Here is a 15889-nt window from a genome sequence, read left to right as displayed (position 1 = left end):
CGAACATAAAACCTGTGGAATTACAATTGAAATACGTCAACAAAAAATAGAGAAAGCACAACCAAAATTAGAGAACTACAAAATCAAAAATAAAGTTATAGAAAACAAACTTGGTACCTAACCTCAGTAATGGAAATCTCAACCAGTTAATGGGAATATTCAACACAAAATTAGGGAAAAAATAGATGAAACACATGAACCATTAAGAGAGAAATTTTGACAAAAATTAGAAACTCATTTAACGAAAAATGATATTTACTTGGAATCTAACCCATGATACTGGTATCTAACGAACTTTATAGGAATATTAAATGCAAAACCAGTGGACCAATAAGTTGAAACATGTGAACCAAAAGATAAAAAAGTATAACCAAAACTTGAGATTAATCAAACCAAGCAAAAGTAATATTGATATTTAACCCATATAATTAGAATTTTACCAAGTTAGTTGGAATAACGAACATAAAACCTGTGGAATTACAATTGAAATACGTCAACCAAAAATGGGGAAAGCACAACCAAAATTAGAGACCTACAAAACCAAAAATAAAGTTATAGAAAACAAACCTAGTACCTAACCTTAGTAATTGGAATCTCAACCAATTAATGGCAATTTTCAACGCAAAATTAGGGAAAAAATTAGATGAAACATGTGAACCATTAAGAGAGAAAAAACAACCAAAAATTGGAACTTGTCCAACGAAGAATGCTAATTACTTGGAAGCTAACAATAACTATTGGTACTTGACAAATTTAGTAGAAATATCAAACGTAAAATTAGTGGACCAATAAGTTGAAACATGTGAACCTATGGATGAAAAAACATTACCAAATTTAGAACTAATCAAACAAAAAAAGTAATATCAATATCTAACCCATATAATTGGAATCTTGATAAACTAGTTGAAATATTAAATGAAAGACTAGTAGAATAATAGTTCAAACACATGAACCAAATGTGGAGAAAGTTTAACAGAACTTTGATACTTGTCTAACGAGAAATAAATTTAATTGGAATTTGACCCAAAATATTAGTATTTAACGAGTTTAGTGGGAATATTAAACATAAAACTAGTGGATCGGAAAGTGGAGATAAACAAACCAATTAGTGAGAAAGTTTAATCAAAATTAGGTATATGTTAAATTAACTTGGAATGTCACCTAATACATTGACATTAAAACAAAAGAGTCGAGACATGCTTATTTTAATTTTTTTAACTTTTGTTGAAATTAAAAATATTTTTTTCTCTCAAATATTGTTTGTGTTAAATATTTACAAAATTTCCTTAATTTTTTCGTTTTATTTTATTTTTTCTGCATTAAAAATAAGTTTTAAAAATTTATTAAATGTACAACCGGTAAAATATTGGTTGTTCAAGTTTCCTTTTTACTGTTGAAGGGGCTGTATTGCATACAACACTGTACTATATGAAGACTCGTATATAAATACATTAGCAGCATATTATCAAACCAGAAACAAAAGCAACTTCAATTTCGATTACGGTTCACCAGAAGTTAGAAGATATCTTTTCTAATTTGAAGAACACGGAAGCTCCTTATCCAGGTTCTGAGGCCATGTTAAGTTGAATGTCATTTATAGTTTTTATTTTAATATATGTATTAATGAATACAATTGTTGTTGTGAATTTTTAGGGACGGTCAAGTGGTCTGAGGGTGATCTAATATCTTTGATCAGTATTTTTATTGATGAGAGCATGAACGACAATCTGGATCTCCTTATTGTCCCTCAACACGAAAGAAATTCCGACTACACTGGTTAAGTACAAGTTACTCTTTCCGTATTATATTAGTTAAATAAAATAATGTGTTATCATTATCTATCAATTGTATGAGTGTCTTTGTGTACCATGTCTTCTTGAAAAAGAAAGTTAATAAAAATAATCATTGTGTGCAATATATTGTTTAAATTAGTCTATCCATGTCGGCTTAATTTTGCTCTATTTTTTATTTTACCTAAAACAAACTCCACAAATTGTTGGGTAACTAATTCTTACAGCCAAGTGATACTTCGTCCTTGCATCATTTCACTAAATATGCAACGAAACTTTTGGAATTTCGGCCTCTACAACAGTCATTTTGTTTATGATGCTTATCAAAATGATCGTCAACCACAATCACAATTAATTTGTTAATTATTTTGTTAAATAATGTGAATTAACAAAATTTTGTCTCTGAGTGTGGAATTAAAAAGCTAGCTCAAAATCAAAATGAGACTATTTGGATTTGTACTAAAGATATTGGATTATATCTTAATTTGTTAGTAGGCTACTGTTATTTGTTAGTACGTTTCACGAAAGGAAGCTAGAGGAAGATGAAGCTTTCAAGTCATGTGCGCATCAAAGTAAGAAACAGAGCTTAGGAGAAATGGACGGGTATTAATCATTGTCATCCAAGGTTAATTAATCTTCATTTTTGCAGCTCTGGCCACATTTTCCAAAATCAAGGTTATATAATTCATCTTGCACATATAGCAAGAAGATTCTTATCATTATGTTCGATTATGTGATTGATTTGTTCCGTTTATGTCGTTAAAATGTTAAATAAAATTGAACTTTTAAACCACATTAAATCCGTTATAAAATTTTTTAATTTGAATCAATAAGGGAGGAGGAAGAAAACTTTTTTCGCTATACATATTCTCAATTTTCACGTATTAACATTATTGGATAACTTTTCAAATGAATAATTGTTGTAAACATCGAAAACTTGATGAACAGGAAGTAAAATAACGAAAAATAATTAAAGAATATATCCATAAAAAGAAGTAATTGAGGGGTTGGATTAAGCTTTTGCTAGAAAAGTAATTTCTTGCGTTTAATTTAATTGTAATCTACTAATCTTATTTGTTTCGCGTGATGTACTGTATCCACCACAATTTTTATCTTGCTATTTTCCACAATATTTGCTTTTGTAATCCGCGAGCAGGACTCATGTGCTGGCTCGCGATGAATTGGGATCGAGTATGGGGCCCCAAAAAACCTCAAAAACAGAATCGAAACTATTTCGAGGATAGGCCCAACATCCAACAAAAACGCCAGTTTCTATACGTAATCGATTGACTGATCACGCTGTAGTCTTGAAATTTAAAACAATAAGTTAAGGAAATGACTTCAAATACAGTTCAAGACCACAATTTTGGATTCGGAGACCTTGTCAGCCTCGTACCCAAACCAAGATGTTTTGATTAAATAAAAGTTATGAAATAGAGCACCAAAAGCTCTCTCTATTTTCTCACACTTGGATTAGTGCGGGATTGTCTTGACACGCAGTTTAACCGTGCACCTTAATAAATTTAATTTTTAATACACGATAAACTGTATAGTTTAATATTATTAAAAATTAATTTTATTAAATCATATGTCTTAATATATAGTGTATGTCTATGTAGGAAAAAAAAAAAAAGAGGTGTCCATATTAAAGGACTATATATACACACACTGACACACATATATATATACATATACGTACACACACATTCATACGTCCATGTGTTTGTGTGTGTGTGTGTTTAAGCTACTTGGTGGTCCAAAAGAATAAATTCTGCGAGTCATCTTTTCTGGATGCTACACCATAAACTACAATTAGCCAGTAAACATTAGAATGAGTGGAGCAAAGTATAAATAGAAATTTAAATGTTAGCTTAATGTGGAGTTTTGACTCTTTCTTTGTTATTTTTCCCTATCTCTTGCCGTTGTATCCAAAGCCTTTAAAAAAGAGAGAAAAAAAAAAAAAAAGAACTCACCAAATATAACTTTCTGAATCTGTACATTGGCCAGAATTAGGGAAACTTACAATTGAAAAAATAACACCACAAATTATATATCATACGTGGACTCTCCCAGTAAGACAACTTATTTCCATTTTGAGAAAAACTTCTACTGGCTATTACTTATAAACCATTTGGCTGATAACCAAGGAGTCTAAATTGAAATGGAAACAGTATCATGACTTTCCAAATCAACCTGGAGCATGGTTAATTCACACCAATGCATTATGATATTATATAGTTATTATGCTGAAGACGAAACTTTCCTTAGAGATGGGACGGGTTTGAGAATTGCTTCTAATTTAGAGATGGGGGTCAGGACCATAAAAGACAATACCATGTTAATTTTTATCGATAACTAATAATTAAACCTCAATTAATATTTAATTAAATGAAAAATAATTTTGATAAATAAATAATTTACATATCAATTAATTCATGATATAATAATCACTAATTTTCTACAGCTAATTTAAATTATTAAATGTTACCTATGTTAATTTATTAATACTTACTAACATAAAATTATGAAGCTTAATTTATTTGGTGATACAACAATACACTGCAATAAACATAATTGATGCTTGACTTTAATTTCACATAATTAGTAATCAACTATACATAAACTAGACATGCTTGCTATCTTTGGATATACTAAACATATCTAAACAAGCATACTAATTACCCACAATCATGATCATATATTATAAAATTAATTAATCAACCTTTGAACAATTCCTAAATATTTTATAATCTGTGAATTTCAATATACTCATACAACAAGATCATCATGTCATTAAATAATACGCATCACAATAATTATGAGAACTTGAAATTGAATTTAATTTGACATCTATGAAAACTTTCTAATTTGGCCACTTTAGTAACTAACAAATTATCATAATATGAATTTCAAGGTGAACATTTATAACAAAGTAATTTCTTTAATAAAGTAAATAAAACCACAAACATCAATTCAAATTTCAAACATTAAAATTGGAACATTAAGAAATTTCGGAGATCATTAATTAATGAGCGGAAGCATTCAAAGTTATGAGAACAAAACTTATAAGGCTTGATGCACATAAAGTCGGCGGCTTTATCATACTAAATCCAATTAATCATATCTTTAATTTAATAAAATAGAATATCAGGGACTACACTGAAATTTCACATGCAATTGCTCCTAAATTTCGGCTTGAAGACAGCATGTGATGGCCGTTGCAAATTCAATTGGACTTAAATGAAACAACATTCTAAACGTTGGCCAAAAACATAAACTAAACAAACCTTAGGGTGTCTCATGAAAAAATCCAAAAGAAAACCTAATTTCACCTTTATGTATTGCGCCGCCAACAGTCAAAAACATCTTGGATTTTTTTTTTTTTTTTGTGCAAAAAATTTCTATGCCAGTAACTCTCTTTATACATTATGTATATGCGGAATAATAATCCAAATTGACATATACACCAAAGGACAATTGAAAATTAAGAAAGGGTTATTACAGATCTTAATAGAAAATCATAAATTCTTAAACCATGCTTTGCTACTAGTTGTTTAGAATTTTTACACCTCTTATAAAGGAAATAAACCCTAATTTACATAAACTTCAATCCCTAAGATTATAGAATACCATGATTTTCACATCATCATAATTGAGAGAAAACATATCTTAATCCATAGCAATCTTCTTGATCAAATCTCACGGTAAATAATTAAAGATTAATAAAATTAATTTTTATCTCTTGACCTTTTTAGAGTGATTTGCTTTCTTGATGGAGCAAAAATTAACGTGATATATATATATATATATATATATATAGAGAGAGAGAGAGAGAGAGAGAGAGAGAGAAAATCAATTTCAATAAAACTCTTATTTTCATTTTTCATCAGAGAGGGCAATTAGATTTTCCCAATTGACCAATAGGATTTTGGCCCATTATTTTTTTTATCATTTAAATTTTAAATTATTACTAATTCAATAATGTGGCACATGGGCCACTATAAATATTCCTAACACCCAAATCAGGCATATCTGCTTGACCCTCCCACCGGTCATTCTTAAGTGAAAATTTAATATTATTAAACTTATTTATTCGCCCAAAAAAAAAAAAAAAAACTTGCAGAGGTAGTTTCCATATTGTTCAAATCAGAAGAAACCTCCACTTCCCAAATTAAAACTCACGAAGTAATTAAGTTGCTTTTGTGAGGTCTCGCTTCTGGTTTGATATGATTAATGATTCATATGCAGTAAACAAATAGAATGAAGTAGCCGACTGTGGCAAAGTGAATAGCGGGAGCATTTGTTAATAAGAAGATTAACGTGGGAGCATGAATGGAGTCCGCACACTAAATAATTTGTTAATAAGAAGATAAAAAAACGTAATACCGATCACGTGGGTGATCATAACCGAGCATGCATGCGGATTGCAAAAATAAATATTGTAGATATTAGCAAGAAAAAAGGTTATCCCTGCGCAATTTCAAAATATCTTTTCATTTGGAATTTTTAAAATTTTTTATATATAAAAGATTGTTTGTTTATATTCAATCCAGTGTACAGCAGGAAGTTGGATAAGAAAACTTATCCATAAATGCACATATTAGAATAACATTTTCGCTGGCGAATTCTGCTAATCAGAAGAAGAAAAAAAAAAAAATTCCGCACGGGTAGTTGACTAGTTTCCATATTCTTCAGATCAGAAGAGACGTCCACTTCCCCAGTCAAAATTTTGTTGATAAGAAAATATAAAACATAATACCAATCAAATAATGCGCAATTTGAAAATACCATTTCCTTTGGAATTTAAAAAAAAATCATATAAAAGATGGTTTATAATTATGATTTGTTGAATAAAAGATAAATTATTTATGGTTGGTTGAATCAACAATGAAATTTAAATATCAATCTTCTCCGAAAAAATCAAATAGGCAAATCGCTGCTTCAGCATATTATTTTTCCTCTGTTTCTGTACTAGTAGTCTTATAAGTTATCCTTTTCATAATCTTGTCGCCTAATTTTAAGATAAGTTTTATCGTATAATTGATGTAACGGATGCACTTTATCTTTTCATCATCACTTGGATAACAATATTGTTACCGTAGCATTTGATGTTATTAGTTTCGTGGAGTTCATAAGTGTACATTCGAGAGCATGCAGCACGGCTAAAAGTGAAAATGTGTGTGCATCATGAGGGTCTGTCTTGACATATTGTATTAAAAGTTTAGTTCAAAAATATGAATTCTAAATAATAAGAAGAAATTTTACTTTTACAATACAGTAACGCACATGAATAATGTGCGATTCAAAACTTTTTAATGTATCATAGATAAAATTCATGCTAAAGATATCGACGTCAGAAAATTAAAAATAAAAATTATATGCACAATTTAAATAGAAAAACTCATCAAATTCTGAACCTTAAGAATGAATCGAGAAAATACCAAACACTCAAACCAAATAATTGTTTCCTTGCATCCCTCATCCCCGGTATGTTGAATTGTTAACGAGCCTAATGCATGAAAGAAACAAAGAAGAAAAATTTTAAATTCTTCTTTGTTACAAATTCTGATTTTTACACCAGGGCTTGACCCACGATTTAAAATTTTTGAGGCTTACTTTATAACGTCACCGCAATTAATTAAAGCAAGGTGACAGCATCATGTCGACACTCTCCACCCGCACAGTTTACCATACACATAGACCCATGTCGCCATAAAGATCGAAGACGACAGAGCGATGAAAACGACAGGCGAACGAAAACAAAACTCCACAGGCTGGTAGATGTGAAAATAGTCAACTAAACGTCACTATCTATGGACCCGCGATAAAGAAATCTAACGGTCCAGAAAATTCCAGTCTTTACTAAAAGACTGTCATGTCTTTAGCTTCTTCCATGACAGACCGGCGTTACCCGAATTATCAAAGGAAGTCTTCCTTTGGTTAATTCACCAATGTCCATTTCCTAGAATGCAAAGTTTGCTAAATTACTGTTGGTGAACTGGTGGGTACTGGCTTTCATTTCACTTTAGTGTAATAATCATGTTATGTTAATTTTTGTTTTTAGTATATTAAATATGTACCTTTAATAAATGAGTCGAATTCCTCTTGATTTAAAATTTTTTATACCTTATTTCAACACAACAAGAATATAATCGATGATATATATTGTCATTGTCAATACAATTATTAAAAAAATAGTGTACTTTAGTAATAAAAGAGAGATTAAATTTTTTTATTTTAGGTTAGCGAAGGTAGATACATTCTAATTTCCTCCTTATTCAATAATTTATTTATTTTTATTCAATATTTGAAGAAAGTAAGAATGTTGATTTTCTTAGTTTAGAAGAAGAATGGATAAACTCTCTTCAAACTTTTTCAATGAACATGAAAAGATGGTAAGAGGAGAAAATGTAGCTTTATTCCTAAAATTTAAGATTAATACAAGATTATTACTTTCGTGTTCTTTCTGAAGTAGTGCCTAATTAATCATGTTAAGCAAAGGCAAGGTTCTTAGTTTGGCTTTTATTTAATTTAATATGTAAAGCAAAGGAATGATCTTGATCTCCTCCAATTTTATATTTGTGGTGGGCGCTATTTTTCCTTTTTAACTTTCGTGGTGGGTTTTGCCTAATTGGTTTCTAGACTTGCTCGACCTTTCACAATCACAAACTCATTCTGCTGTAATTCACTTTCTTATTTGCTTTAATTTCCATAAACTCCCCCCCCCCCCTCCCCCCCCCCAACACCCCAAAAAAAAACCAAAAAAAAAGAGAAAAAAATGTATCTAGAAGTAAACATTAATTTTTTACGGTTTATCTTTTTTATTACACTAAATTTCCACTATTATTACTGCCATTTTCTATGAGAGTACGACTATTGGCACCCTTTCATTAATCTTATAAAACTCCTATTATACTACAATTACATTTGAGAACAAATATAAATAGAATTAAGTCATTTATATTTTCTTTCTCTCTTCATTTTATTTTGCTTGCACAATATAAATATCTTTTATTATCATTAAAATAATCTGAATTTAAGAAGCAATCCTCTAAGCCAAAACAAAATTCTTGTAATAAACATAACAACTTAATTAATTAAGATAAAATACAATGAAAAAATAAATTAAATAAAATTTTATCCTACTGCAAATAATTTTTTAAGATTCTCAAACTAATTGCTAAACAAAAAAATTTATAGGTGAGACAAAATTGTATTAGACTCATAAAATATTAATTATTTTCTAAGTATAATGTTTTTCTTACTTTTTTCATATTTTTCTTTAAAAATTAAATAAAAAAAAAGTTTGAAGAGAGGAATATAAATATTAAGATGTTACAAAAATTATGAATACTAAGCGCAATACCTCCCAATAATGCGATGCTAGTGATATATACAAATCATTACATGTTTGCTTATTGATTAATAAAGTTAAAACAAAAACAAATAGACCCACGCTAATAACTTTGCAAACAAACCAACCCCACCATTTCTTTTGAAAAAGAAAAAAAATACAATCAGAGGATTTCACTTTTCTCTTTGTATCACTGTTGTTTGATTCCATATAATGTTTTTAGAAACACGCGCATGTGAAACTTGCTAAATTATTGGTGATAGTACTGTCTTTTATTTCATTTAGTGTAATAATCACATTTTGTTAGTTATGTTAGTAACCTACTAAATATATACCTTTAAAAAATGAGTCGAATTTGTTTTATCTAAAATTTTGTTTTACAATAGGAATATAACATTATGATACGACTTCGCATTGAGATTAAAAAAAAAAATAGTGCATTTATAGAAATAAAAAGAGAGATTAAAATCGTTTATTCTAACTTGCTTTTATAAGTAGAAGACTTCTACAGCGAAGATGGATGCATTCTATTTTCCTCCATATTCAACTTTTTTTTTTCATTATTCAACGTTTGAAGAAAAAACAAGAATTTTGATATTCTTAGCGTAGAAGAACTGATAGACTCTCTTCAAACATTTGAGATGAAACTTAATCACGGTTTTGAAAATCATAAAGAACAATAAACGAACGTTTTGATTGAACTTGGTTTATGAGACGAAGGTTCTAGGAAATAGACACTGGATTAACTGCTCGACCTACGAACTTGGCTTATGAGATGGTTTCGTAACAAGTGGTGATGATTGGTGAATTGCTAAATATTAATGGGTGGTGGGCTCTGTTTTTCTTTTCTAAGCTGCAAGGAACAACAAGTGGGGAGACCCTTGACACATTTTACGTCGTATTTTGCTTGACCCTTGACACTTAATTACTAAGCATTTTCATTTTGCTTACCAAGTGGTGGTGATGAGTGAATTGCCAAATTATTAGTCATTGGTCAATAAAGTATCAACGCGTGATTTCTACTAAGCTTGCTGGGCCAGACCCTTCACAATCACAAACTCATTCTGCTTAATTATCCATTTTCTCATTCTGCTTTCCATAACCCATAATTCTGCTCCTTTCTTTCTTTGCAAAACCAAAAAAAAAGAAAAAGAAGAAAAAAATGTCATTCATCGGAGAGGCAATCCTTACGGCGTCCGTTGATTTGCTGGTCAATAAGTTAGCTTCGGAGGGGATTCGGCTGTTTGCACGCCAAGAGCCAATCCAAGCCGACCTAAAGAAGTGGAAGAATATGTTGGTGGTAATCAAGGCGGTGCTTGCTGATGCTGAGGAGAAGAAGACTGATCAGTCTGTGAAGTTGTGGCTTGGCGAGCTTCAGAACTTGGCTTTTGATGTTGAAGACTTGCTGGATGAGTTTCAAACTGAGGCTTTCCGGAGGAAGTTTCTGCTTGGAAATCGAGATCCAGCTGCTGCTCTTGATCAACCCAGTAGCAGTCGTACAAGAACAAGTAAGTTTCGGAAGCTCATTCCTACTTGCTGCACCACTTTTACTCCACAATCGATTCAGTTCGATTACGCCATGATGTCCAAAATCAAAGAGATCAACGGCAGATTTCAAGATATTGTAACACAGAAGGACTCGCTGGGTTTGAATGTAAGTTCGGGTGGGAGGACCACAAAAGACAGGCAAAGGCGAGAGACAACTTCTTTGGTGAAGGAAGCCAAAGTATATGGCAGGGAAATTGAAAAGAAGGATGTTGTTGAACTGCTGTTGAGGGATGATTTAAGCAACGATGGTGGATTCTCCGTTATACCTATTGTAGGTATGGGTGGGCTGGGCAAAACCACTCTTGCTCAGCTTGTCTACAATGATAAGCAAGTGCTGGATCATTTTAATCTCAAGGCATGGACTTGTGTCTCTGATGATTTCGACGTTATCAGGCTAACAAAAACAATCTTAACATCCATTGTTGCTGACCAGAACGTAGATAATCTCAACTTGAATTCACTTCAAGAGAAACTGAATAAGCAACTATCTGGAAAGAAGTTTTTGCTTGTTTTAGATGACGTGTGGAACCGGAATTACGATGATTGGGATCAACTCAGACGTCCCTTTGAAGTTGGCGCACCGGGAAGTAAAATTATTGTCACTACTCGCAATCAAGAGGTTGCTAAAATTATGGGTACTGTTCCGGCTTATCAATTAAAGAAGTTGTCAGATAATGATTGTCTAGCTGTATTCGTTCAACATTCACTGGGGACGAGAGATTTCAGTTCACATAAGTCACTGGAGGAAATCGGCAAGAAGATAGTGACCAAATGCGATGGCTTGCCCTTGGCAGCACAAACACTTGGAGGACTTTTACGTGGGAATCATGACAGAAGTGAGTGGGAAGATGTTCTTAGTAGCAAGATATGGGAATTACCAGAAGAGAGATGTGGCATTATACCAGCCCTTGCAGTGAGCTACTATTATCTTTCGGCACCTTTGAAACAATGCTTTGCATACTGCTCATTGTTTCCAAAGGATTATGAATTTGAAGAGGAGGAGATAATTTTATTATGGTGTGCTTCGGGTTTCTTGGATCACAAAGGGAGTGGGAATTCCTGTGACGATTTCGGTCGTAAGATCTTTAAGGAGCTGCACTCAAGATCTTTTTTCCAGCAATCAAGCAACGATGCATCACGATTTGTGATGCACGATCTTATCAGCGACCTTGCTCAATGGGCTGCGGGGGAAATATACTTCACAATGGAGTATACCTCGGAAGTTAACAAGCAACAAAGTTTTTCCAAAAATCTTCGTCATCTATCGTACATTTGTGGAGAATATGATGGCGTTAAAAGGTTTGAGGACTTGTACGATATCCAACATTTGCGAACCTTTTTACCAGTAATGTTGATAAATAGTTCGCGTGGATACTTGGCACGTAGCATTCTTCCTAAGTTGTTCAAACTTCAACGCCTGAGGGTCTTCTCTTTGCGTGGATATCACATCTATGAGCTACCGGATTCAATTGGTGATTTGAGGTATTTAAGGTACCTTAACTTATCGGGAACTCGCATTATAACTCTGCCTGAATCAGTCAACACGCTTTACAATTTGCACACGCTTTTGTTGGAGGGCTGTCTGCGACTGAAGAAGTTGTGTGCAGACATGGGAAATCTCATCAAATTGCATTATCTCAATAATTCATATACAGGTTCATTGGAGGAGATGCCACTAGGATTTGGTAAGTTGACTTGCCTTCAGACGCTGTGTAATTTTGTTGTGGGAAAAGACAGTGGTTCCGGGATACGAGAGTTAAAATTGTTGACGCATCTTCGTGGGACACTTAACATTTCAAAATTGGAGAACGTAAAAGACATTGGTGATGCGAAGGAGGCTCAATTGAATGGAAAGAAGAATCTTAAAGTGTTAAGGTTTCGATGGACACGGAGTACCGATGGTTTGTCTTCAAGGGAGGCAGAAACTGAAAAGGATGTGCTCGACATGCTAAAACCTCATGAAAATCTGGAACAAATTTGTATCGGTGGCTATGGAGGTAAAGAATTTCCAACTTGGTTGGGAGATTCCTTATTCTCAAATTTAGCGACCTTAGATTTTCAAGATTGCGGCGTGTGTACTACCCTGCCGTCAGTCGGGCAACTACCCTCTCTAAAGCATCTTGAAGTGAGTGGAATGAGTAGAGTAAAGAGTTTGGGTTCAGAGTTCTATGGGAATGATTCCCCGATTCCTTTTCCATGCTTGGAGACTCTTTGTTTTGAAGACTTGCAAGAATGGGAAGACTGGATTCCTCTTAGATCTGATCAGGGAGTTGAAGGGTTTCCGAAATTGAGAGAGCTTCGCATTTCAAGATGTTCTAAACTGCAAGGAACATTGCCAGAATGCCTTCCTGCATTGGAGATGCTTGTTATTGGAGGATGTGAAGAATTGTCAGTTTCAGTTACGAGTCTTCCAGCTCTTTGCAAATTAGAGATTAATGGATGTAAAAAGGTTGTGTGGAGAAGTGCAACCGATCATCTCGGCTCACAGAATTCAGTGGTTTGTAGAGATGCATCAAATCAAGTGTTTCTCGCAGGGCCATTGAAGCCGCGACTACCAAAACTGGAAAAATTGGGGATAAATAATATTAAAAATGAAACATATATATGGAAGAGTCATAACGAATTACTGCAAGACATTTGCTCTCTCAAAAGACTGACGATTGACAGCTGTCCCAAACTTCAATCCTTGGTGGCGGAGGAAGAGAAAGACCAACAACAGCAGCTCTGCGAATTGTCAAGCAGACTTGAATATCTAGAATTGAACCGATGCGAAGGCCTTGTGAAGCTGCCACAATCATCGTTCAGCCTCAGTTCCTTGAGAGAGATAGAAATCTACAACTGCAGTTCCCTTGTTTCGTTTCCTGAGGTTGCTCTGCCTTCCAAGTTGAAGGAAATTCAGATTGGGCATTGTGATGCACTGAAATCGTTACCAGAGGCATGGATGTGCGACACCCATTCGTCTCTCGAGATCTTGAATATTCAGTATTGTTGTTCGTTGACATATATTGCTGCTGTCCAGCTACCATCGAGCCTTAAGAAGTTGAAGATCTGGCGTTGCGATAATATAAGGACTTTGACAGTGGATGAGGGCATCCAGTGTAGCAGCAGCAGTAGGTACACGTCATCTATTCTTGAGCACTTATCAATTGACGGCTGTCCATCACTGAAATGTATATTTTCAAAAAACGAGTTACCTGCCACGCTTGAGTCCCTTGAAGTTGGCAATCTACCTCCGTCTCTTAAGTCCCTTGATGTTTATAGATGTTCAAAGCTGGAGTCAATAGCAGAAAGGTTGGACAACAACACATCTCTTGAAACAATCAGAATTTCTAATTGTGAAAGTCCGAAAATTTTACCAAGTGGTTTACATAATCTCCGCCAGCTTCGAAAGATTAGTATACAGATGTGTGGAAATCTGGAGTCAATAGCAGAAAGGTTGGACAACAACACATCTCTTGAAGATATCTACATTTCTGAGTGTGAAAATCTGAAAATTTTACCGAGTGGTTTACATAATCTCCACCAGCTTCGAGAGATTAGTGTAGAGAGGTGTGGAAATCTGGTGTCCTTTCCCGAAGGGGGACTGCCTTGTGCGAAAGTCACTAAGCTCTGTATCCGTTGGTGCAAGAGACTAGAGGCCTTACCCAAGGGATTGCACAACCTGACTTCTGTTCAAGAATTAAGAATAGGAGGTGAGCTTCCAAGCCTTGAAGAAGATGGCCTTCCCACCAAGATTCAGTCACTTCATATCAGGGGTAATATGGAGATTTGGAAGTCAATGGTTGAGCGGGGTCGGGGATTTCACAGATTCTCCTCTATGCGACATCTAGAAATCGGAGGATGTTATGACGACATGGTGTCATTTCCACTAGAGGACAAAAGATTAGGGACCGCGCTTCCTCTTCCTGCCTCTCTAACATCTCTGAGCATTCTTTTATTTTCAAATCTGGAACGCCTACCTTCTTCAATTGTTGATCTTCAAAACCTCACTGAATTGCGACTCCATGGATGTCCCAAGCTTAAATACTTTCCGGAGAAGGGCCTGCCTTCCTCACTTTTGCAATTACAGATCTGGAGATGTCCGTTGATAGAAGAGAAGTGCAGAAAGGATGGAGGACAATATTGGGACTTATTAACCCATATACCTTATGTTAAAATCGATTATAAAGTCGTTTTTTGATAATTGAATGGAGGACGACAGAAATATTTTATAATTACTATTTTTTATTTTTAAATTGAGCGTGTTTGTGTATGTAATTTCAAAATTCAAATCTCAGTTGAAAACTAATTTAAATGAATATGGTTCGGCGTCGGTGAGTCTTTATCATGTATATAAGACCAATCGGTTTTCGAATTTTTTAAATTAAACAATAAAATGCTTGTTAAAAAAAATGAGTTTGCATTATTCAGCTGTTGAAACTTTATTTTCTTTTATTTATCCTTCTGCTGTACGGTTATATATGTGTGTGCATGTATATTCTCTTCATCAGACTTTGGCAAATATTGTTTTGAAAAGTAAACAATAAGAAAAGTAAGAGTAAACAAAAAGAAAAGTAAAATCACAAATTAAAATCACAAATCAATCGTTATACTCAAATAAAGCTCAGAAATTTATTCAGTGAACAATAAGAAAACGAAAATTTAAACAAAAAGAAAAGTAAGAGTAAACACATACAAACATAGGACCAAAAACAGATCGAAACTAATTCACTTCAATTTCACATGAATCTAAATTAATTGATTAATTTAGAACTCGAATTAAAAAAATCAAATAAAATTAATTACATTAACTGGATCTTAATTAATTGATTAATTAATCCTCACCTACCGATTTCATTTAACACAACTTTTATGCACAGCACAACTGTATAGAAAATTAACAAAAACCAAATGAAGTATCAAGGCTGTAATTAATTGTGATGCGTATATAAATTTATTTAAAGTTCTTTATGATATTTAGAGTTCTGTAGAGGTCAATTATACATCCTTCGTATTTTCTCTTTGAATTAGTCTCGAAAAGACTTACAATTTAGACCATATATTTCCTACGAGATTTATTAGAGTGAATAGTTGTTTTTAGAATTATCAAATAATATATTTGAGAGTTATTTATTTTTGTACATATAAAATTGAAATTCTTTAATTATGTACGGGACTTTTTAGGGTCATCAGGAGGTTTTGCGCATTAATGGTTAGT

At 33.1% G+C, this 15889-nt stretch overlaps 3 protein-coding genes across 3 annotated transcripts in view; 2 read left to right on the top strand and 1 right to left on the bottom strand.

Moving 5' to 3' along the window:
* LOC127902703 (putative disease resistance RPP13-like protein 1) overlaps window positions 1-15003 on the top strand; it is a 44515-nt gene extending 29512 nt beyond the window's left edge. Inside the window, exon 2 of the mRNA XM_052442501.1 lies at window positions 12775-15003. Coding sequence (XP_052298461.1) covers window positions 12775-14872 — 2098 coding nt within the window. The 3' untranslated portion in view covers window positions 14873-15003. The remainder of the gene's footprint in view (window positions 1-12774) is intronic.
* The window catches only part of LOC102612243 (ras-related protein RABA2a), a 72035-nt gene that overhangs the window by 49203 nt on the left and 6943 nt on the right, over window positions 1-15889 (bottom strand). The window lies entirely within an intron of this gene.
* Window positions 10185-15889, top strand: part of LOC127902704 (putative disease resistance RPP13-like protein 1) — a 53502-nt gene continuing 47797 nt past the window's right edge. Inside the window, exon 1 of the mRNA XM_052442502.1 lies at window positions 10185-12187. Within this exon, the coding sequence (XP_052298462.1) occupies window positions 10307-12187 (1881 nt within the window). The 5' untranslated portion in view covers window positions 10185-10306. The remainder of the gene's footprint in view (window positions 12188-15889) is intronic.

The sequence above is a fragment of the Citrus sinensis genome, chromosome 5 (genome assembly GCF_022201045.2).
Source record: "Citrus sinensis cultivar Valencia sweet orange chromosome 5, DVS_A1.0, whole genome shotgun sequence".
Taxonomy (NCBI): Eukaryota; Viridiplantae; Streptophyta; class Magnoliopsida; order Sapindales; family Rutaceae; genus Citrus; species Citrus sinensis.
This window is presented reverse-complemented; position numbering and strand designations above follow the sequence as displayed.